General features: G+C 44.0%; 1 protein-coding gene across 2 annotated transcripts in view; it reads right to left on the bottom strand.

Moving 5' to 3' along the window:
- Positions 1-24,423, bottom strand: part of LOC131664350 (acetylcholine receptor subunit alpha-like) — a 67,703-nt gene that overhangs the window by 11,233 nt on the left and 32,047 nt on the right. The window contains exons 5-8 of one of the 2 annotated variants that reach the window (XM_058935368.1): positions 19,379-19,559; positions 5,833-5,948; positions 5,288-5,456; positions 2,608-2,744 (exon numbers count right to left, since the gene is read on the bottom strand). In XM_058935368.1, the coding sequence (XP_058791351.1) occupies positions 2,608-2,744; positions 5,288-5,456; positions 5,833-5,948; positions 19,379-19,559 (603 nt within the window). Of the gene's footprint in view, positions 1-2,607; positions 2,745-5,287; positions 5,457-5,832; positions 5,949-17,372; positions 17,554-19,378; positions 19,560-24,423 lie in introns of both variants that reach the window. The other variant, XM_058935369.1, reaches the window with a different exon arrangement.

The following is a 24,423-nucleotide window of genomic DNA, read 5'->3' as shown; positions in this document are numbered from 1 at the left end:
CTTGTAATTATACAAGTGCGTGAAGAGTCAGTCTTTGACATGCGCGTTGAATTATTAATTCCCGACTGCATTTCGACGCAGAAGAGAAGCGCGAGTACGAGCTCGCGGCGTGTATATTTACAAGATTAACGAGAATTCGAAAAACGTGTAGTAGATTTTTAAACCTGCGCGCGAGCGGAGCGAGTGTAACGAGGAAAAAGTAGAGCGCACTACTTTAATTCCTGGCGGTGCACGCGCAGCCTTTTCTCCCCTTCTCGCGGAGTGCGCAAAGTCAATAGCTGTACAGCGACGTCGACGACGCCGCTAGCATCGAGATAAAAATTTCTGGCGGTCGAGGGAGCAGGAGAGTGTCTCTCTCTCTCTCTCTCTCTCTCTCTCTCTTTCTTCATCCGGGTCAGCGGGTCACAGTGCTGCTTTTCCCTCGCTTTTATTGGGCCGGAACGAGATTTCGCCAACTTTTGCTGTTTTACTCCCGACGCAAGTTTCTCCCTCGTTTATTGAGACAAAGAAGCCAGCAGCAGCTGTCGCTCCTGGCTGATGTATAGCTTCGTGCGACAACTTTTCCCTAGGGTATTCGTTAAAATTCCTATATTGTCGAGAAGAGATACGCGGAGAGGAGATTACTTTCGGCGGTTAACGATACGACGCCGCGCGACAAGTGATTCTTACCAAGTCAAATGTAAGTGAAGCGCCAGCGTTGCTGGATTAGATTTTACGGTTTCTTCCACTTCGTTAGTAGCTACTCAAATTCCATCACTATTACCGCCACCCCCTCCTCACTGTTATCGGAAAGTGCTGCAATTCATTGGCACTTTGTTTCCATTATAGCGCTTGGCATTCACAAATGGATTTATCGTATTTTTTTTCAATTTTTCGAAAAATGGACGTTTGTAATGTTGGTCAGTAAAATTTCTGTGCCTAATATATGTGTATCTGATATTTTTTGAATAATTACACATTACGAATTTTAAATTAGTTTTGGAATCATGCCTCGGTTATTTATCATAATTATTATTTATCTCTGAAACCATCTTAGTTTGAAAAGAGCACGAGTCATTTAAAAAAAAACTAGTGGCAGTTCTCTCCAACGTTAATTTATACAGTAATTCTGTAGAATTTTTATCAATGATCGAATTTACTTTCAAGATTTCAACAAAAATTTTCAACATTTCGAAATCAAAAATTATTAAGTATGCCTTTAATGGTACATTTAGAAACCGTAATTTCATGTAATTTCCATCTATATTTGTAAAAAAATATCACAATAAACTATACGAATCCAGTCTTCTTTTGCGAAGTAGGCTCATTATCATTAGCATTATTAGTGTAGAACTGTAGAAAACCGTTTAATCGCAAAAGTCATGGTATGCGCTGAGCATCGATGCGCTCGGTTTGCTTACTTTTTCGCTGGCACTCATCGAAGCAGCGTAATTTATGCGAAAACTAAGCAGTCGAACAAAGTCGGATAACCCAAAATAAAAGGTAATGGCAACAGTTTTCAATACGTATTCGCGCCTGAAACTGAAATAAAAAAAAGGACGATGTGTTCTTTGTTTAGCCTGTACGTGTATCCATGAAGGCGAGTATCTAGCGTCGTTGAAAGCTCCCGTCACTGATTCGACGTCTGCCGCGACGATTGGCATCTCCTCTCCTGCCTCCCTTTAATGGCACTCCATCGCAACTTGGCTCTCTCTCTCTCTCTCGCGCGCGCGCGCGCCCACAGCTTCTGTTCGATCAAGACGTGGCCGCCCTCGGCTGCCTATATAATCGATACTAGATGGGCTATTTTCCCTGGCAGATAACCCAGATCTTCGTCTGTTGCTACAATGTATAAACCATTGCAACTCGCCGCCTCGGCTATTTTTGCCGGTATTTGCCGAGAGTCGACGCGGAGCGAGAGATTACTGGAATTCGCTTTCGCGCGACGCCTCGGTGATAAACGACACTCGCGCAGTTTCAGTTCGCAAAAGCAAAGTTTTACCAGCGCCGGATATATATCATTCCCCAAAACAACCGTCATGCGAGTTCCATTTGTAAAGCGCTGCCCGAGCGCCTCCGCTGCGAGCGCAATCAAATTGAACGTCGAGAGAGTTGCGGCTAAACATATTCTGCATTTAAATTGAGCTCTGCCTGGCGGCCGGCAACAGCGAACGGCCGCTCTGGCGAACGCGGCTTCGGGCGCGAGTTTCGATTCGCGCCGCAAATCGCTCGGATATTCGACGTGCATATCTGCTTCCCTCCGTTGGAGGGCATCCCGCACTCAACGACCGAGCCGTCGCAAGAAAGCTGCGCTGGAGCAGAGCGAGCTCGCGACGGGCGGCCCTCGGCTGCACGCGCCTCGAGCGCACAAGTGCAGGCAACGCCCGGGCAAGCGCTCGTTCATTCTGACTTCGCGACAGCAGCGCAGTCCGTCGCTGGCGCGCCCATTAATCTCCGCGGTGCCGGGCTCCTGCTCTCTCTGCTCTCGCTGATCGAAAGCCAGCCTCGTTACGCGCCTAACGCGAGCTCGCCTTGCGGTCGGCTGTGCGCGGGAAACGGGGCCCGATGGGGCAGCCTCCAAATTGACTTCAGCGAGCGGCTCACGGGACCAGGCGGCAGTGGACTCACCTGATGGAGACGAGGATCATGGCGAAAATGAGGTACTTGCCGAGCAGCGGCACGACCAGCGACGTGGGCGGTATAATCTCGACGACCAGCAGGAAGAACACGTGCAGACTGATGAGGATCGAGATGGAGAGCGTCACCTGCAAAGTACACACGCGTCAGAGGCTCGACTGGCTTCTTTCTCGCTGGCGCCTCGTAGGGCAGGCCTCGGTCGCCGGGCTCTGTGCGCTGCCGACGGCGACGTTGCACGCGCATCGAACTCGAGCCCGGCGATGCATCTGGCTCCGCCGGGCAGGTTGTTAACGCGGCTCGATTGCCGGCGCGAGCCGACGGGTCGATAGTCCGCGATCGATAGTCCGCGCATCGGTTTTGCGCTGGCCCTCTTTCGCGATTTCCCGGGCGCGGCTCTGTTTCTCGTCGCCGAGGTGCCTCGCCGCTGTCGCTGCCAGTCCGCGGTCGCCAAGCCCCAATTGGAGATCGAACGCGGGCGAGCGCGCGGAAATTGTTTTCCCCCGGCCGGCCGGCCCCGGCGCCAATTAATTCCGGCGAGCTGCGCGCGGCACGCATCGATCAGCGGCGCTCGGCCGTCCGTCAGGATTTCCGCGATCAGCAGGCCTGCGCCGCACGCACGAGGCGCGTGCGTCGGCTGCGGTCGGCCGACGTCTCGAGACGCGGCTGATCCCGGCAATTAATGCGCGGCCGCCGTGCGGCTAGCCCAGCTCTATTGGCGTGCGGCCCACCGGCGCGGGCGCGCGGAGCTGCATTTCGGTCGTCGGCCGAGCGCGCACTGCAGTCGGCCGGCTCGCGGGGGCAATATCGCGCCTCGAGCGCCACGGGTGCGCGCGTGCCTCGAGCTCTCCAATTAGGAATCCACGCGGGCGCTTCCGCGAGTTTGCCCGCTCGCGCGCAGGCCAAATTAAAAGGAAACCCGAGTCGGCAGCTCCGCGAGAGAGCAGCCGCGAGAGGAGGCCGAGCAGAAGCTCGCGAGGGCAGAGAGGGAGGCGAAGAGTGGCGCTTGACGGCTGCACTTTGGCGTCTGAAAAATTCCGCGCGGGATATTGCTTATCGATTGGCGCTCTCGCGCTCGCCAAGCCAATGATCGACGAGTACTCTCTTTCTCTCTCGCTTCAGCCGGGGCAGAGTGCATTGTGTTGTCGATTATCCATCCTGAAGAGCTGTCTCGCGTCCTTGGAAGGAACAATCAGCCCGACGGAGCGCAAATTTATAAATAACCCGCCTCGGCAAACCTCCGCGCGTCTCAAGTGTGATGGATCGACGCAGACGCGCGCGTCTGCATGTGTTTGGTATGAAAGTGGCGTTTTGACTGATTCGCGCGCTCGAGCAAGAGGATGCACGAGTTTGACTTTTCTGCCCATTGCCGGCTTTCGCGAAAGTGGCAATTTCATATTCGAGAGCATTCGCTAAAAGCGTCGCCTCGCGAAACTACAATTTGACGAGCGTCTTACACAACGTTCCCACTGGCCTATACAGGCAGCTGAAAATTAATCGTGGCGGATAGTTTTTTGCACTCGGCGCTAATTAACGAGGCACCTTTAAACGCGGGAGGAAGGAGCAGCCGCGTGCTAAAAAAAGAAAACGCTCGGAGAATTTTGAGAGAGCAGCTTGAAATTGCCTGTGGCTTTTTATGATTTAAGCTCGAGATAAAAGGTGCCCCAAGTTGGGTGCCACGTACTTTCAAGTGTGGCGTGCGTTGCGATTTGAAAATTTAATGTTGAGATCTGCTGGTGGGGATTCTTTCCTCTTATTCTGTCCCGCTTGAATATTGAATGAGCCACGAGATGGGACGGACTTGTTTCTTGCATGCTTTTTCGGTATTGACATAATTAATCTTCTTCAGAACATTCAAACTACGGCTTTCAGAATGAATAAATTAACCGTCATAGTAAATGTATCGCATGAAATAATTAAACACGAGGAGGATTTATCAGTGTTGTTGCGGTTTTTATTTATCACTCGGAGCTTCCCTACTTTGGCGAGGAAAAAAAAGAAACTCGCATTCGGACTAATATATTGAATGTTTTTGCTAGATCGAACTTGAACGGATTATTCCATAAAATCGAAATTGCATGGATCACTTTTCGCGGGCGATAGCCATAATTTGGCGCAGCCGTTGGAAGAGAAGGCTATTAATTGGCAAACCATGGGAAAGCGCCAGGAATTGCTTTTTGTAGCTCCGTCGCATTTACGCGTTAAAAAATTCAACGGGTCTCTGGTCTCGCGCGGCCACTCGCCACACAGCTAAACAGCCTTTCAAACGCATTCCCCTCCCCCTTTATTCGGTGAGATGATTTGATTGGCCTTTTTATACGTACGTATATACATTGCGTTTTTATTCGCATGACGATTCATTTTATTTATAGCTTGGCGCGCGGCTAAAGTCTTGCTTACGATAAAATTTGGTCAATCGGAAGTGCCGGCGTAATAAATCAGGCGCGGACGCGACGCCCGCGCGTATCGGATGCCCGCGCGGCTGTCCGTTATATTATTTCCGAGGGATTTTCACGGTCGGAGGGAGTTGACTTTGTGGATGAATAATTGAAAGCGAGCACGGGCTCGAGTTACGAGCGAGCGGAGGAGACTGCAGCCGAGTGAGCGAGAGTCAGTGGACGGCTGTGCGTGCCCCTCGGAAAAATATTGTCGTTATGAATTTTTATAAACTCACCTTCTCTCCGCTATCGCTGGGAAGGTAGAAGGTAAGCACCGTGAGAAAGGATATGCCCATGCAGGGAATAATGATGTTGACCGTGTAGAAAAGCGTTTTCCGACGCATTGTTATGTTGAACGTGATGTCCAGGTAAGGCTCGTCGCAGCACGTGTAAAACTTTTCGTTCCTGCAACGGAAACAGGAGCAAAGTTCGTTTCCTCGATGGGACATAAATTTACCGTTTGTTGGCGCCGCGTTTATTGTCGTTAAAATTCATTAGCGCGCCGCTCTCTTCTTTTCGAAGATTAAATTTGCTTAGGGAGCGCGAGCGAAGGAAAGTTGAAAGCCGCCGAATTCGTGTCTCTGAAAATAAACAGAAAACAAGCCAGCTTGCCCGAAGGAATTAAAAAAGTGGCTTTTAACTTCGAGCCGCGCGTTATACTTCAACTAACTAGCTTACCCGTGTTGATTTAATTACCTGGCACGAAAAATAAAAGTCTGCGCGGCGCGAATAAACGATCCCGCATCTGCATGCGGATGGCGTTTCATTTCGAGACACTCACCTAACCGCCGGAACCTCGAGAATGTCCCACTCGACAGACATGTAGAACTCGGATAGATCAACGCCAACGTCGACGACGTTACTTCCAGTCTTCTCATCCATATGCCTGAGGTCCACCTGCCGGGGGCCGCAACGGCCGCAAAAACACACAAAGAACAACGATGAAGAAAAAACCGAGCAAGTCGTTCGCTTGGTTCAATAATCATACATTGTGTTTCGTTATTTTATTTTGTTGTTGTCTGTTACGTAAGTGAGCAATGATCGTGGCACAGCTCCAGTGTATTGTGGTTCAGTCGTGTCACAAATGCATATTCAAAACAAACCTCGAGGGCGCGAACGTGAGACAAACAGATCGGACGTCAACACAGTCCTTTTTGTAGGTCTCCTGTTCTGTCTCAACTGGCGTGGATTTATCAATCCATCTCTAATGCACTCGCTCAAGGTTTATTATAGTGTGTGTAGCTAAAGCCAACGTGAAACCAACACAGTGAATTTGTCAATGTCTTGTTTAGGTTTTACTCAATAAACATACATTCACAGTAACCATCTCTTCGATTGTCTTTGATATACAAGTGTGAAAGATAAGAAAAACGTGATAAAGGAAGAGACGGTTTCTAATTCAAATTTTTGCCGTTTCGTTCTCACAACATGGCGCTAAAAATACCATTGGGCGAACAAAAAAAAACAGAAAAATCAAAACAAATTTTCCCGATACCGCACAGAATCGCAAGGCATTGATCAGTCTACTACTGCACGTGCTGTGGGAGCGTCGCTCGTCTCTATCGGGGAAGGTCAGCAGCCAGTCCCTACTTTGGCCTTTTCCGTCACTCTCTCTCTCTCTCTCTCTCTCTCTCTCTCTCTCTCTCTCTCTCTCTCTTTCTCTCTCCCTCTCTTTCTTTCTCATTTAGCCCATCAGCACGAATTATCGGAGAAAGTGTCTGATGGCACTTTAGCTTCCGGGGCCGGGGCGCTAGCAAGCAAGAGTCTTAGCGTCTGGCCAAGTCAAAGTCAATGTCGTTCAAAGGTTCATCGGCGAGCTTTTCCCCCGATAGATCGAGACTTTATTTGTTACTTCGCGCCTCCGATAGCTGCTGCGCTACAAAAGCTTGTTTTCCCTTTTTTTCTCTCTCGACATATTTTTTACTGTTGCGTCGTGGACTTTGTTAATATTCATATTGAAAATTGGCACGCACAGCACCGGAAAGTCATCGGTTTAGAGAAAGGGACGAAATAGAAAAATGAAGCTTTTGTATGAAGATGCGCGCGCAATATGCGCTCGGTGGAGCGCATTTTGTCGGAGACACGAAATGCATAAGGATGTATATATATACACACTTGCTAAATATACGTATACGTGTATATACTGCACGCTTATATGCCCAAAAAACGCAACGAACAGAAGAACCAAAATAAAAAGAAATACAAACATGAAGTGCAGGCTCGTATGTAGGCACATAGCGAACGTAAAATAATAGTGAGGTGTAGAGAGACTGATAGGGTTAGGTTGGATATAGAGTGATAAAGAGAAAGACAGAGTGTAGAGTAGAGAAAGCGAATGAGAGGGACAGAGACAGAAAGTTAGGTGAAGAGAGTGTGAGAGAGAGAGAATAGGGGAGGAAAGATAGATAGAGAGAGAGAGAGAGCGAAAGAGAGAGAGAGAGAGAGAGAGAGAGAGAAAGAGGTGATAGGTAAATAAAAAAAAATCTTTTTCCACTCGCAGTTTCCCACAGGCAGCCACCTACGAGAACCGCACGCTATGTATGTTGATGTCAGATACAAGGCCGCGCTATAAAAGAAATCAAACATGTTTGTATAAATAATCATTGCATGTGCTGACACATGTAGATCCTGCCGATGCTGTCTAAGAGATAGGTAATGGAGGGTTGATTTAAAATAAGAGCCTGTTGGTTTTCCAACTAAATTATATCACCGCGATGGTTCGCCGTCGTTGCTCGATGCGTGTTGAACTGTCTCTCTCTGTCTCTCTCGCTCTCTTTCCCTGTCTCTCCCTCTCTCTCTTCTACTATCCCTGCGGTAAAATATACATCTTCGACCTATTTACTCAGCTAATTACATGATCTCCTTAACAAGGCTCCTTTGCCTAAAACCTAAACTAGCGCTTTCGAATCACTAAGCTACGCTTTCACGGCGTTTAGTGTGCAGTTCGGTTCGCAATTATCTCGTCGGAATAACAACGTGCGACTGAAATTTCAAACCTAACGGCCTGATGTAGCTACGGAAAATCGAACGGAATACGTGTACATTCCCTCGGGAAGAAAACAAGGAATGGAAGCTCGTACGCCGACTCCCCAGTGAGAATCACGCCGAGACGAAGTAGTAGAGCTCCGCCTTTGGTCGGACACGTCGCACGAGTGAACTAATTGAGCACCGCGTCTCGCGTTGAAAAATGAGCGAGTCATCGAAAGTTCATCGTCCCGATATCGATCGCCGCTTTAAAACTCACAAGGTGCGACGACACTTTCATTTACCAGCTCTCGATTTTATTCAGACGAGCCATAATTTATATATCCTTTTTACTTTGTGTTCACACGTCTATCGGTTTATGGATAGAGCAGCTGCATTTCGTTCAATGGCAATGACGTATGAATTGCGTGGGCTATTACCAGGAGGCGGGAGGCCAATATCAGACTGTACTGTATACCACTGCACCTACTGCCGAGAGAGGGAGTAAGAGCGAACGACAGAGAGGGTGGGAGAAAGAGGCTCTTTTGATGTGTAGCTCAAAGAGGTGCTTGATGGAAACGATAACTGCTTGGACCGTTTGTTAGGGTGTAATCGAGATATTGTTCGAAAACAACATTTCCAGGATTTCCTATTGCAATATATTTTGAGAAATAAATCATTACGAATTATGGACGGTTATAATCAACGACAATTAGAGATTATGGACTTTGAGAGTACTTGCGATTTACGGTATTTTTAGTATTACGAGATGACGATTTACTTGGCAAATAATACGAATCAGTTTGAGATTATACTTTACTGAAGAAAAAAGGAAGAACAATGTGGCATTAATAATTATTTATCATTCAGATACTCAATGATTGTAGCTCACAAATAGAATTAGATGACATCTTCATAAATATGTCGTAGTTAGATTTATTTATATTGGTGAAAGGCCACAAGCAAGCAGAGAAAAAGAGAGAGAAAGAAAAAGAGAGAGAGAGAGAGAGAGAGAAAGGATACAATGACAGAGAAAGGGGGTTCGGAAGTGATTTTTTGTCATTAAGCAGTGTGTGGTTACTCCGGACGAGTCGGTAGGTGATCAATTGAACGGAACACGTCCGTCGGCATTTCGCGCGGGATTTATGCGGGCTCCACTCGCTCTCTCAAAAGCAAACTGGCGTGCTTTATGTGTAACGTCCTCTCTCCTTCTCTAATTTATCGTTGTACCTCGGTTTTTCTTCAAAATAAAAATCTCTTATTTATCCTCAAGCAATCAAAGCTCGCATAAAGGTGCAAGAACGAAGTTATGCGATTGGAGCTTTGTTTTTCTTGCAGAGAACGAGAGATAAAGAGACAGAGAGAGGGGGGAGGAGAGAGGGGGAGGGAAGGAGGGAGGGAGGGATAGAGAGAGAGCGAGAGAGAGAGAGAGAGAGAGAGAGAGAGAGAGAGAGAGAGAGAAGAGAGAGAGAGAGAGTAAAAAGGCGGAAGGCAAGACGAATCGGGCTAATGAATTCCGCGCTCCGAAATAACCTCGGCAAATCGGACGATTATCGAGCGACCCACTTTCTCTCACGCGCGCCCCGCAAACGCCCAAGTACGGACCGACGGACGAGAGAGAGAGAGAGAGAGAGAGACACACACACACAATGCTACGGCAAAATTTGGGGGGTAGGACGATCTTCTTTCTCTCTCAACGTCGGTGTAAATGTGTGTGTAAAGGATTTTTCACAGAACGCTACTCGAGAAACGAAGGCGGGAAAAACCTAAGGGCCATCTGATGAAAATTACTTTTGACTTCGCGAAGACGCGATTTTCTACGGAAGTGATTAAAATCAGTGAATGTTATCAGAGGATGAATAATTGTGACTGAGGACGGTCTAGTTTTTTAAAGAGCCTGGTGCTAGTGAGATTACATAAAAGGAAAGAAAGATTGCTCTCGTCTTGGCTTTAAAATTGAAATGTCAACGTACGCTATAACCCTGCAGTTATATTCATCTGATATACTAATCCGACTGGTTATTTCTCTGCGTGGCAGTGACATTTATTATCTTCAGAATAGTATTCATTACGGAAAAAGAGATATTTTCCAATAAATGGGTATTATTTCGGTGACGCGAGATGCTATTGAAAGCTGAGTGAGCAGTGTATTTATTTCGATTTCACTCGCGCGAACGCATCGACATTTGGCGATTGAAGTTTATTCACGTGGATATGAGCCTTTCAAAAATAATTCCCATTCGCGAGGTTTTCACAACGGTGATTAATCAGTAAAACTGCCGTGCTATCAATTTAGCCGAGCATCGTTTTCGCGAGAGGCTCAGAGATAAGGACGGTCAGGGTCGAGGAAGCACATCTAATTAAAGGAGAGAAGGAACGCGTATGGAATATCTGAAATAGTTTCTCTCTCGACGACGACGACGACGACGATGACGACGTGGGTCCGCAGCAGCCGTAATAACGATTTTACATGACGCGTTTGCGCTCTGTGTTCGTGGCTTTTTTTCCTCGTACTTCGCTTCAAAGTCTCCAGCCACGCCGGCACGCCTGATGTTTTAGGGTTACCAGGCCGTTCGTTATTTCTCTTCTTGTTGTCGTTGTCGTTGTAGTAAATCAGCGGACAATACACGGGTTATTTTGCTACTCGCGGAATTTCATTAATGCGCGGTTACTATATGAGTCTCGTACATCATGGGTGCGAGCAATCTAAATACGCCAGACTTATTACGCTCGATTTCGTTTCCATGTCAGCGGGCACTAATGAGGCGTTACGTTCTTTAGGATTTGAGAGACTTAAAGAAAAGCACGTTATTGTACGCGGATGGTCATTAGTAGGCGAACGAATGTTCAAAGCTTTATCGGAGATTATCGGCCAATGGAATTGTATGTTTGATGATACGGAGGCATGCACCGTGAGGACGTGCAACGATGCAGATCGATGTGCTTTTCATCTGTACGTATTATTAGATATTATCGAAGATCCGCTTGAAGAAATGAAGCTAATGAAATTTTGATTCACCAAGAACACATGTTCTACTCGTTGGCAACGCGATGGAATGGTTTTAATGAATTATTCAGCAACTTGGAGTTGCACTTCGATTATGCAGCAAGTATCCGCGGCTTTATAAATACACCAGGTTTTCGAGATGAACTTTAGCCTATGACGGAAGTTCCATTAGACAATGCACGTCAAAAATGCCTTACGGGGCAGCGAAGGATCCTCGCTCATTTTCCTGCACTATGATCAAAATTACCAAGTTTTAAGTATGAAAACTCCACTTTCGAACTACATTACATCAGTATGAATAGCCTTCGAAGGAGTTAAAACTTGTACTCGGCGTGCAGTGCTAAGCTGTACTAAAACGCCCGAATGAACCTCATGAATCGACTGCCTGAATTGTATTTCCAAGCGCTTGATTAAGGTCAATGAATAAAAGGCCGCGACGCTCACTCGATTCATTAATAGCCTTGTCAAATGCCGACACGACGCGCAAAACAGCCCGCGGCCACGATTACTCGCTTCGTCTGCCAACGAATATCCTCTATGCACACGCGTAAATATTGATTCTGAGCGCCACACCAAACCCAATGTGTCTGCTTGCTGCCTTTTCTTTTTATCACTCCGTATTTTCCTTTACAGCGCTGTAAACCGACTGCCAATGGATTTCTGCCGCAGCGATCGACTGTACAATGTTATTTGAATTTTAAAGGATATATATATCACAACTCGTAAAGCCTGTTTTATCATTATTTGATGTTGTATGCAAAGCTTATCCAGTTTAAGAAGGCCCTTCTTGTCTTGTCGATTGGTAACGTCTGATCGATTTCGTCCTCTGCATAGTAAATATTGATTTTGGACAACGATTTCCTGAGTAAGTTTGGATTTCCAGGTTTTTTTTCTTTTTGTGTATCCCTTTTACTAACGTTATTATTATCAGTATATGCTTGGAATATTGAATTCGGTAAACTTGAAAAACAGAATTAGGTTTTGTTCGCTTCTTCCTCTGGCTTAGTCTGCGCTTAAAAAAAGTTTATAACATGACAAAAAATTGTTAAATATTTGTTTTTGAAACATTGCTTTAATTATGTGGTTATCCAAACAAGACTACTATATTTTTAAAAACTTAATTTTATATCAAGTTCATTGCACGGCATGTAGTTGTTGGTTCAGTAATTTTGTATATATATGTGAGATAAGCCCTGCTTTGCAGCAGTACCTATCAGCTGAATATGCTTTCAGTGAACAGTAAAACTTTTTATCACATCAAAGTCATGTGAGAAATTTCAAATTAAGCTGATCATACATAATAAATTAAAATAAATCCCATTTATACGTTTGAATATACTTCTAATTCTAATACTTTGAACTTTTATTTTAAAACGCGTAATGGATTTGAAATTATACAAATGGCCTGCAGCGAAGTGAGGGGGAATTTTCGTAAATTCTACCCTAATACAAAATCTGTTTTATCAGTTTTACTTAAAATGAAATACAAATCCCTTTTCTTATATCTAACGTATTTTATAATATTAGGCATAGTTTGACAAAAGTATTCAGGAAATTTTAAAAAGTACTTTGAAATTACGTAGAGTAATGTGTATTAATGCTAACCACTCAAGATAATAAAATCACTTCAACGTATGTGAAGAGCATTAAACTTGCAAATTTGAACCATATCTTGCAGGTTTTTGCTAGCGTTGAAAAATCCTCATATGGCATATCAAGTAGGTCTATTCTCTCACATCCCAGATGATAACGATGATGAAGGTAATTTCGCTCCAAGCGTTACCTCATTCAAGCCTTTTTAAATGAGATTTTTCCTTCGTTTTGAAAGAAAAAATGTAGTGATTATTGTTAAGTGTTATTAAACAGTAGAAGCATCAAAAGTTACTTCGGAATCGGCTCAAAAGTGCTCTTTTTAGTCGATCAGCAGCATGCACACGGCCATGATGCAAATTTCAATCCATTCGTAAAGTTCTGTAACTAAAAGCTTTCGAAAACTGCCTAGAAATTTTCGAGTGGAGAGTTGCAATGGTTTGATTTTTTTTCTCTTTAATCGCGTAAATTACAACTCAGTGTTTGATTTTTAGAAGTGAAAAAAACTGCGGTATTGTAATTTTGCCTTGTTATGCAGCGTTTGAGTGGAAGTCAAGGGAGAAGCTACTTCAATCCACGTCAAAGCTCATGCAAAATCTATAATGGTATTGCTGTGAGAAGCGGTGGGACAAGATATGGAAGATCTGCAAGTTCTGTACTCTGTGCTATAGAGCACGGATGAAGAAACAGCAAGTTTTCGGGTAATCCGAGCGAAAGAGGCTATACGATGGCGGAATATGCCCAGAGCCTTGTGCTGAGAGCCGGCGATGAAATTCTAATTACTTTTGGGCCGATTCCTCTCTGTCTCTTTCTCTCTCTCTCTCTCTCTCTCTCGCTCTCTCTCTATCTCTCTCCCTCCCTCCCTTTACCAAAGCCTACTTCACATCCAGCAGCCAATTCGCGTTAGCTTAGCGTATACTTTACGAGGTCTCGATGGAATTTATCTTCCTGATTCTTCTTTTTTCGCTTTTCCGTCGAGTTACTTTTTGACGGCTACAAATCCCAAGGTCGTTTTGAGTTGAGAAGACATAGATGTTCCGAACTGTTCGCTAAGTGATAAGCCAGAAGCTGAACGTTAAAAATTAACGCCCGTACTTCCAACTGAGATATTAACCATCTGCCGGCTCAGGTGCACGCACGCGGTATTTTTAAGTTCTCGAAGGGACGGGGTGAAAAATCGCACCATTCGGAAGCGCGCCTCTGAAAGTGCTTTCTTTCGCTGCCGCGGCTAAAAAATAAGGAACAGACTGTCGGCGAGAGAGGGAGGGGCTTCTCGTGAAAATCTTATAATACCATTAAAATCGAATAAAATCCAAAGGGAATTTTTCGAGCGGTGAAAGCAGAGGCGGTGGGCGTCGGCTGGGGATCTAGACGAAAGAGGGAAAATGCCAAGTGTTGAAATCCGAGAGGACTGACTCGAATCCGATATTACGCCGGAGAGAGCGAGGCTGTCGGGTAAACACAGATACACGTATAGCCTGTCCCTGTGCACGGCCTTACCAATACGTATGGAGTATAGTAGTCGTCGTCCGAAATTCCACTAGTTGTCCTACAAATCTCAGGCGAGACATGCACGAAGTATTCTAATTTCAGTGGGACGACGCATCTTCATCGCGAAACTATCCGCGTAACCCATTTCCAGTGCGCTCTCACTCTCTCACTCTCTCACTCACTCGTATTGCCTCTTGGAGTTAATTAAACGCTCGATCGCATGCGCCGCGCGTATTCGTTAATTAAAACCGAGCCGAGCTCTGTGTGTGCGATTTTTCGCGCCGAAAGTTTGATTAACATTATACGACGCGCTTGGGGGTCCATCAACCTCCATTACTATCAGATAGTTGGGGCCAATTTCTCGCCTCGGATCTCCCTCAGATTTTTTAGACGAGAAAATTCAGTTCAATCACGCTGAGAGCTTCCTGCCCTCTGCTCTTACCTGCGGAACGTATAATAGGAGAACTATTGCCCGGTGTGTTTCACTATCGACATGGCTAATTTTCGTTTGTGGTCACTGTTGTGCATGGATTTCGCGTTGCGAGAGTATCTATATACGAAAAGCTTTGCTTGCCCGCGATGCATTCAATTCGCGAACCCCAACCGTCGCAGTTGCCTTTTGTACTAGCGAGTTTTTTTTTTTTTTTATTCTACATACTCCATGGGGGTACCTACGTCATTCATTCATTCATATTTCAAAAACGCCTGGCCTATTTAAGAAAAACAGTGACAACCAAATAAAAGAGTTTTTTTTTCAGTGTGACATGTGAATAGGTGATCGTTGATCTACCATGGAAAACTCAACTTAATTTCGGTTTCAGTGAGCGATGGTGTCTGTTGTTTTCTGCGTGCATGGAAAAATTCAAAAAACTCTCAGCAACAAAACTTTTGCATTTTATAGAAATTCTTTTTAGTTATTCATTTTTAGTATATTTTAGTTTATTGTATGCTTTACTTTGTTTTAATGATATTGTATACTCAAGAAATGTAAGTTCGATTTATGATTATAGTACTATTGTTGTTGAAAAACAGTTTGTATAGGTACTATCGAAACCACATTACGTTCGAGCAACGTTGGAAGCTTTTTGCAATTGTCAAATTGTAAAACTGAAAATGTCAAAGGTGATAAATATCGAGTATACAATCTCTTTTATATTTTAGTTGATTGTTTTAGTTGATCATGTTTATTTACTTAAAATAAGAACCACTAATAATTACATAAACTCAATTTTCTCATCGATGCTAGTCTATAGACACCAAGAGAAAATATCAATGAAATTATTTTATTAGCATGCCTCATCATATATATATTTTTAATAAAACGAACATGATTTTCTTTAACGATCTTATATTACTATGAAACAAATCATATTTGCATGATCAAGGCAAATCGTCTATACTATGTATGTACATACACACATACAATTTTTTCAAGCAGCTGCAGGTGTAAGACTATGTAATATATAATCGTCAAGCGTTAAGCAGCATCATATTATATTTTATTTTTTTCAATGAATCTTTCTCAAGTTATTTTAAGCAATTATTTAATATTTATTCCGGAATTAATATACTATTTATGCTGTCTGTCGTAATACCGTTTTTTCAAATATCATTATATTAATGATTGAAATCATGTTGCTACATGTAAAAAATATATAAACTACAATACAATGGTAAGAATAAAACGAGAACTTTCTTTAGTTCTCAGATGCAATAAAATATATCAATAATACTCTACGTTCTCGTTCCAAAAACAACTCGAATAATAAAAATGTAAAAGTTGCTTTCTTTAAAACAAAAGATCCGAACTAAATAACGTGACATATGCATAATCTTAAAAACTGCTGGGTCTATAAGGAAAGAAAGTGGCGAGAAAAAAAACAAAACAAAACAGGTTCGTCAATCGAGAAATACTGACTCATATTTATCATGTGTTACAGTATCATCGAAAAAAGTATATATTTCACGATGCACCAAATGTCGAGTTAATTGAGAGGAGGTCTCGAGCGCGTTCGTGAAATCGTTAATTGACGCGAGGGACTAGGACAATATATCATTCCCTCGACTGCTTTCGATTTATTCTTTTTTGTTGCAACTCAATGCTGAGTCAGTTTATTTAAAAAGTCGATCAAAACAATTCTTCGTCGCAAAGAAAAAAAAAACAAAGAAAAAACAAGAAAATTGTTGAAAAAACAAAGAACGATACGCGAACGATGAACGTCAGCATATTTGAAAAAACATTGTCATCACAAAATAGTTAAACAAAAATACACGAATATATAATAGATATATAAATACATGTATGCATGTAATATAATAAGACGTTCAACAGCGCATCTCACGAACGAACGAACGAACGAACGAGCGAAATCAATTGCTATATTAATATCAAAACCAGCGAGAGAGATAATGGAAGTACGATTATATATTTTTAATTCAATACTCGAGACATTGTTTCCTTAGTTCGATTATCGATACAGGATCGAAGACTATTTACCTGTGAGTCACAACCGATTGCTCGATATTGGGAACAATTACGCTGATTATAAAGCATGCATTAATTATGCCAGATGAGAAGAAGTGTTTAACATTGGAAAATTTATGATTAGTTTCGTATCAGTTGATACAATTTATATCAAAATTGATGGAAAAAATTAACGCCACTAACACATAAATGACTATTTCTTTTAGAATAGGAGTTTGACAGTCATATTAATATGTAGATTTTTAGTTAAACATTAAAAAGTGTAAATAGATAGAAAAATATAATATATATCTAGTAAAGATAATCTTCGTTTCAAAGAAGATGTCGCCTTATAGTCTAGGATAGGCAGATAAAAAAAAAAAATATATATATATATATACTCGATATCGAGGACAAAACACAACACAACAAATGATAACAGATTTGATATAAAAATATAGTATACACAACGATAAACAGACGCCTATGTAATATTGCTGTTGCAAAACCACAGGTACGTAGCCTCGAGAAGAACGAGAATTAAGGAACAAAAGAGATGTTCAAATTTTTAACGTAACTTAAAGACAAAGGAAGCGAGATGTATAGATATATATATATATATATATATATATATATATATATATATATATATATATGAAACAAGATAACAATGTCTCAGTAAAGTCATATGTATATCTTTGCTTTGCAATCCACAACAGAAACAATAACAATAACAAACTGGAACTGGAATTGAAACAAAGACAACTGAAAAAACATCTCTCTCGGGCTGTGATTTGATCGACACCTTGAAGCCGTCATAGGTCCAGGAGCCTAACTTCAAAACGCAGGTCTGTACGTCGTAGGGAAAGAACTCAACGTCGATGGAGCAGGAGGACTTATAAACTGCAGGCGGCTGCCAGACGACCAATCCCGAATAGTAGACGGTGGCCTTGGTCATCAGCGTCACCTCGTAGTTGCCGTCGGCGCTGCGAACACCGTAACAGAAAAAACAGGCCCAGGGTGATACCTCGATCTCTCTTTCTCTCCCTTTCTCTTTCTCTTTTTCTCTCACTTTACTCGGCGCGTCTCCTCGGCCTAGTTTTTGGCTTTTTTTTTCTTTCTTTTCTTTCGATTACATTTTATTTGTCACATCCCCTTCCCTGACCTAACGTCTCGGACGCCCTTTGCGACTTTTCTCTTTTGTTACTCAAAATTTCAAATTTTTTAGCGGGGTACCTATCGTATACGATCCTAAACTTATCAAGCCCATTAAAAGCTTTTAATATCTTTCTGCGATGTAAGTTTGAAAGACATACAATGAAAGAAAATATAAGGACAGATATACGAGAGACGAATGATTTGAAAAGAATTACGTGTGGCTTAAAACGATCCCAGAGATTGGAGAAAGCTCGTTACGTAAGATAAAAAAAAGGATAGGTATACAGTACTTAGGAATTCGTGAAAAAAAAACTTAAACTACAGACCATAAGTGAAAAAGAGCAAAAGTATTGGAAATATGCAGGCTTCGTAGTATTTACATGACGTCAAGTTTTCAATGTCCTGCAAGAGTTTAAGAGTTTATAAAAATTAGATACCCCTATGTCAATGTATAGTCGTGATTAACATAATTTTTTCCCGAAAGCAGCGTTGCTGCTTTTTCTCAAAAAAGAAAAAAATGCTGTAAAGTAAGAAAAAAAAAACGAATCAAAGTAGCATAGAGTGAAGGATCGTGTTGTGTGCATTAGGTCTCGACAATATACAAGATAGCATGTATTCAAATATGCAAGAGACACGTCTAGTGAAAAAAAGTGTATAAGGAACATGGCAGTAACACATTGTCTAGATTAACAGCTAATAAAGTCGAGGACTTGGGATTCAGCGTAGCGACTTTCTTTTGCAGTCGGAAAGAGAGAGAAGGGTTGTAAGGGCTGTAAAAAATGGGAATGCAGGGCCAACTGGCCGCCTTTCACTGAAAAAAGATCTAATACACTTTGCAAGAAAGAAGGCGTGACGGAGGCGACGCGTCGACTTGTTCAGGGATGGTGTTGAATTTGAAAAAAATGCGCATTTCAAAGGCACCGCGTGTGCGTGTCAAGAGTGGAATGCGTCGCCTGCCGAGCGCGAGCCGTGAGAGAGAAACGAGAAAAAAAAGTGAGAAAATAGCGGTGGTAGCTTTTCTTTTTCTTTTTTTTTCTTGTCATAAATAAAGTGTGCATTGTTTTGCGCGTGCTTCGCGTTTTTATACAAAATTTCTTTTCAAATCTATGATATACATATTGCACCAAGTAGTAGTAGTGTGTAGTAGTTGTGGTAGTAGTAGTAGTAGTAGTACGCGCAGCTGGAAAGTAAAGACAGGATAAGAAGAATAAAAAGTACGCACTGGACTGTACGGTGATAGTAAAAAAAAATAATGCGCAACAATACACACTCGCGGACGCACATAGGGTTCATTCGAGGAGCACTTGTTTGCGGGCTGAGAGGAAGGAATCGAAGGTTGCTGGGACTACTCGTAGGTGTCTTCACGACAAAACAACACACAAGTTCGTCACGCAAAACAGGTTGGTCGTCGTCAATACTTGCTATGGTACACACACAAATTCAGCCCAGTAGTAAGTAGAAGAAAATGAAAAAAAAAAAAAAAAAAAAAAGAGAGGTTGTTTGAACGTATTTACACAAGTCAGGCACAGAGAGAGAGAGAGAGACACTGATCAAAGATATAGAATGACGAGGAATAGATACACAAGAGTGAGCACTATTTATACATGACGAGTTGTCGGTATTAGGGGGGCATGCAAGTGCGCGTGATGTTACCTTGAAGCCGTCGTAGGTCCATGAACCGAACTTGAGTACACAGGTCTGCTCGTCGAACGGGAAGTACTCGACGTCGATTTCGCAGGAGGACTTGTATATCGCTGGTGGCTTCCACTCGACCAAGCCCTGATGGTAGATGGTGGCCTTCGTGGCTAGAGTCACCTCGAAGTTTCCGTCCGCGCTGCGAGCGAGCACATTAGTCGGTCTAGGGCGCTGCGCCGGCGTTCGCACTCGCGCGACAACCTTAGCCCTTCTCTCCCTCTCGACGCGCCGTCGTTTACTTGTCCTTCTCGCGGCTCGCGAGCGCGCGGCAAAACTTCTCGCGGACGGATACGAGCGCGACAAAGTGCTGCGATTTCTGCCGGTATCCACGACTCATCGGTCTCACCAGACATATAGTAGACACTCTCCGCCGATCGCCGTACTTGTTTTCATCGCCGTTTTCCAGCGCGGGACGAGCCTCGAAGAAAGCTAAAGTGTCACGTCTTCGAGATAGAGAGGCCGGCAGGCGGCGATTGAAGCCCGACAAGATCGCTACCGTTGTCGTTGTCGTCGTCGTCGTCGTCGTCGTCGTCGTCGTCGAGCCGACAAAAGCTACACGTACTCGCGGACAACGTATATGCGTGCGTCTGTGGCGGCTCGCCCCGGCTTCTACAGGCAATGCAAGCTTGCCCAAGCCACTCCACACTGTATTATACTCGTTTATTTTCTCGTCTACTCGATGCCCTTACATAATGGCATTGTTGCCGCGTGTCGTTCGCCCCTCGAGTCTAGGGTTATTCGATTCGCATTAAAGCGTATGAGTGAGGAACAATTTTTCCAAATGCTTACGTTCGCTATAAACTACCTGCCAATTTCGTGTTGATTATAAATACGAGGACCAAGCTGTTGGCTTGTCAATTATTGTTTCATTTCACTTATACGTATCAATGTACTACGTACCGTTTCGCAATATCGGTAGATTTTAACGACTCCGGCACGGTCAATGGATGCGCGATTAACAACGCACTGTGTTTCTTTTTTTTTTCAAACGCAATTAAAATCTTTCATTGATGAGTTGATCGCGAATAATAGGAAATTCATTACATAATTAATTGAATTCGAACGCTGAAAGATTAAATAGCCCTCATTGAAGAAATTAATGTAACGAATTATACTACAAATTTAATGCCTTTTGATTATCAATGTATAATTCTTTTCTGCAATTAATATCTCGATAACGGATTTGCATCAAAAACGATATGTTTGGGCATGAGATCGAAATGCCGAGTCGAACCATGAATAAGGACGCGTATACGAAAAGTTCCGCCGAGTTATAAGTTGCCATCAGCACGACACGCTCGCAAATGCACTCTGCCGCTCGCCAGCGTCGCACCCACGTCCAATTCCCATGCAGCTTGCGCAGGATAATTCGCGCTTAATTCACGTTCGTCGATGGCAAGTGGCTGGATCGCTCGTTTTTTCCCTTTTTTTCTTTTAGCGCTCCGGCGTCAAATTGAAAAGCGATTGGCTTGGCGCCGCTAACGAACGTTGGCTTTTTCGATTCTGCTTGCCGACTCGTGGCGGCGACTGCTTTGTATTGAAATGTTAATTGAAACGTTGGCAAAGCGAATCATCCCTGACGCGAGCGAATTACTTTCTCGAACAAGCTATCCAGCTTGTTCGAAAAAGTAATTCGCTCGCGTCAGACTAGTCGATAACGATATTTGATAAGTTTCGCTCGTCTTTCGGGGGTCGAAGAAAACGAAGGTCATAAATCATTTCGCCCAAAAGAAGACGTCGACTGGCAATTTATTTAACGGATTCCGTGGCTATCTACGCAAGCTGTACGTCGTCTGTCACTTCTCTCTGTGACTCTCTTGGATATTTATCTCGTCCGAGTGGAGCCAATTTTCTACGTTTAGATGTCTAAAAAGCCGTCCACGTTATGCGATAGTGACAAATGAAACGGCACTCACATTAAAAGAGAATTAAAGATTCGTCGCTCGCGAAGCTGCAATGTTGGCTTCGGAGCAACAGCTCTGTCTGCAAGGTGAGGAAGTTGTTCGAAATTTGGAACAGTGTTTCTGGATACAATCTGGAAATTCATTAGTCGCTTGGCACGGCCATTTAATGAGCCTTTGTTCAAATTTGATTTGTGCGTTACTTTTATCATCCGGTCACGTTGCGAGGCTTTATTTTTTGCTCGAACGAGCGTACTTTCGTTTTTTACTTTACTTTTTTTGGTCGCGAGAGTTGGCCGCTTTTTCTCCTTCCGAGGCATGGAATTACATTAGGCACTTGGTTTTGGAGAGGCGGAGATGCGGCTGTTATTTTTCGAGGGCAAAATGTTTCTCTTCGTGATGCTTTCTGTTTGATGGGGGCAAAGACTACGGAGAGCTTTAATGCGATGCTTAGAAAAATAAGATTGATTGTCAGATTCTTAATGGATGGGAATAATCAGCAATATAAGAACTCCGACGGAGAGGCAAAAACTCGTGAAATCGTTCGCGATACAGTTAATGCTTTATCGGCTGCTCCGTTAAAATTGCTCTGCTGCGCTATAATTGTTTCGGAAACAGTTGCAATTTGCAATCCGCGCACGGAGCTGAACATTTTAATCAGATGAGGCTTGCTCTCCGCTCGAACGAGAGAGATCGTCACGCAGAGGCCCTTAGCAGCGTGCTCGCGGGGCAAAATTGAAAAATTAACGCGAACGCGCCGGCGGAGGTGAAAAATCAATTGATCGATTGATTCGCGCGACTGCTGCTCGCGTGCGAGGTATCGAAAGACTCGGGGACGCGTCAAGCTCGGCGAAATCCGATAACTCGAAGCCTTTCCGCGCAAGGGGAAGGCGAAAGGCAGCTCTCAAATCAAAAGGAAATTGACTTTTTCCTCAGTCCCCCGGCTTTATTAAAAGCGACACTTCCGCAGCCGATATCAGCAACTCGAGGCAGTCTTGCGAGAAATTCCACCTCCCTCTCCCTCCCTCCCTCTCTCGCTCTCTCTCTCTCTCTCTCTAACCCGTAAATATTTATCAGTAAAAGGAGAAAAACAGCGACTCTTGAAAATACAGTCGTGCGAAATCAAATCGACGTCGATTACGAGCTTATAATCTGCGAGCTGCAAGATATCGTATCCCAGAGGGATACTCTATCTCGCCAACTGATCTCACCCGGCTGTGCAAGCGTGTGGACCGCAATGTCACTTTCAAGCCCATGCCTCGTCAATCGATTAGTTTAGTATGCACACGCAATGGAGGCTTCTTTTCTCTCCTTTATTTTCTGCCACGCGGCGAATTCTGCGCGAAATATCCACTCGAGGCTTCATTAAAAAAAAATTCTTCGCGAGAAACTGGCTTTCACGCCACGCTAGAGCTTGTACTTTTAATCGCTAAGAACTCATTTGTATAGTTTTACATCCTTTACGACGTCTTAAAACAAATAATCTCGCATACTTTTCACCGAGTTTTACACCTTGCAAAGTTACCTCTGGAAATATTTGCGTATTAAGAGAGTATTGCATATGGCTGGCTTCAAGCGAGCGAGAGAGACAGAGAGAGAGAGAGAGAATGAGGAAACAAAGTAAAGTGCCGGTGTTAATACCTCGCTTTCATGATAATTACCAACTACTTTTCGGCTTCAAAAACCAAATCCATCTAGATTAGAAGTACCCAACGAATAGCGTGAACCGAGCATTGAAAAAACAAGGTAGTAGGGCGAAAACTTTCGATGCCGATGTCTTTTTTTTCGTTCGTCGCGTAAATCGAGTTGTAAAGCGAGTTTGGCCAGTTAAAAGCCCGCGCGATTAAAGCCTTTTCCAAGCGGGGCTTCTAAGAGAGCTAAAGTCAATCCTCAACCAACGTGTACTTATTGACTTTTGGCACAATCTTTGAGATAGAGAGAAAGAGAGCGAGAGAAAGAAAGCAATTGACGTATATGCTCAGCTTTTTTGAGAAAATAAGGAAAGAAATGATGAGATTCGATAGCCGCAGTCCACACGTAAAAAAGAAAATGGCCATCGCGTCTAATCTTCTCCGTCCCTCGTGCTCAGTGTGGCTGCGAGTGAAAGCGCCGTTCGGATTATGGATCACGTGTATTTGTACGCGCGCGTTTTCTTTTTCCGTACAACGTGGATTTGCCATCGACAGACAATCGAAGTTGCTATATCCTTTCCATTCTTGCAGCATTGCCCGGCGCTTTCGTTTGCTTTCCAGCGGTGACGATTCACTTTGCGGCGACGCGTCATTGTTTGCTCCGATAGCGTGCCTTTGTGGCGTCATACGCTCGCGATCGATATTTGACTTGTAGGAAGCTGTTTTCGTTAGCGTGTTTATTAGTTAAGGCCATAATGCAGATAGTGATTGCCGGAACGAGAGAGGCGTTCGCAAACCATTTCGTTAACGAACGCGGAAGACAAGCGCGGAGCGATGAAAAGACGAATCGACGCGCGCGCGAGAGCCCGTTATCGCGCGCTCTCAGAAAGCCAGATTAGCCTCGCTTGATAGCTCCTCGTAGGCTTCCGACCTTACGAGACGCTCGTCGGCTGTGCCCTGCGATCTACGAATGAACAAATGCGCATTCGTATAACTTTGACCTCTCGACGACAGAGAAGCAAGTAGATGGGAAGCACGGACTTGACGATGCCCTCGTCGTCGTTGCGATCGGCAGCGTCGTCGAACAATCGCGTGGCCGACGCGTTGAAGCTGTCGCGTATGCGAGCGAGTCCGGCGCAGCATTCGTCCTCGATCTCGCTGATCTTACGCTTGTAGAAGCTGGCAAGTTCGCTCGCCTCCAACTCCAAATCATCGTCTTCGCGATGGGAATGTGATGGCTGACTCGACTCCGCTGCCGACGTGGTCGTCTGTATATCCGACGTCACGCTCGATGGCTCGCAGCCGCGCTCTTTTTGCCGCAGCGACGTGAAAGAGCCAAAGCAAATTTCACGGGACCGTGAGTGTCTTATTTCCGTTCTATTTTTCGCGTATTTTATTTCGCCGCGACGGCAACGTATTAAGACAAACGAGAAAGACGAATCGCCGACGCTTATTAAGATATATTCGCTGG

Source organism: Phymastichus coffea, unplaced genomic scaffold (assembly GCF_024137745.1).
Source record: "Phymastichus coffea isolate CEN01 unplaced genomic scaffold, Cenicafe_Pcof_1.1 PCOF00043, whole genome shotgun sequence".
NCBI lineage: Eukaryota > Metazoa > Arthropoda > Insecta > Hymenoptera > Eulophidae > Phymastichus > Phymastichus coffea.
This window is presented reverse-complemented; position numbering and strand designations above follow the sequence as displayed.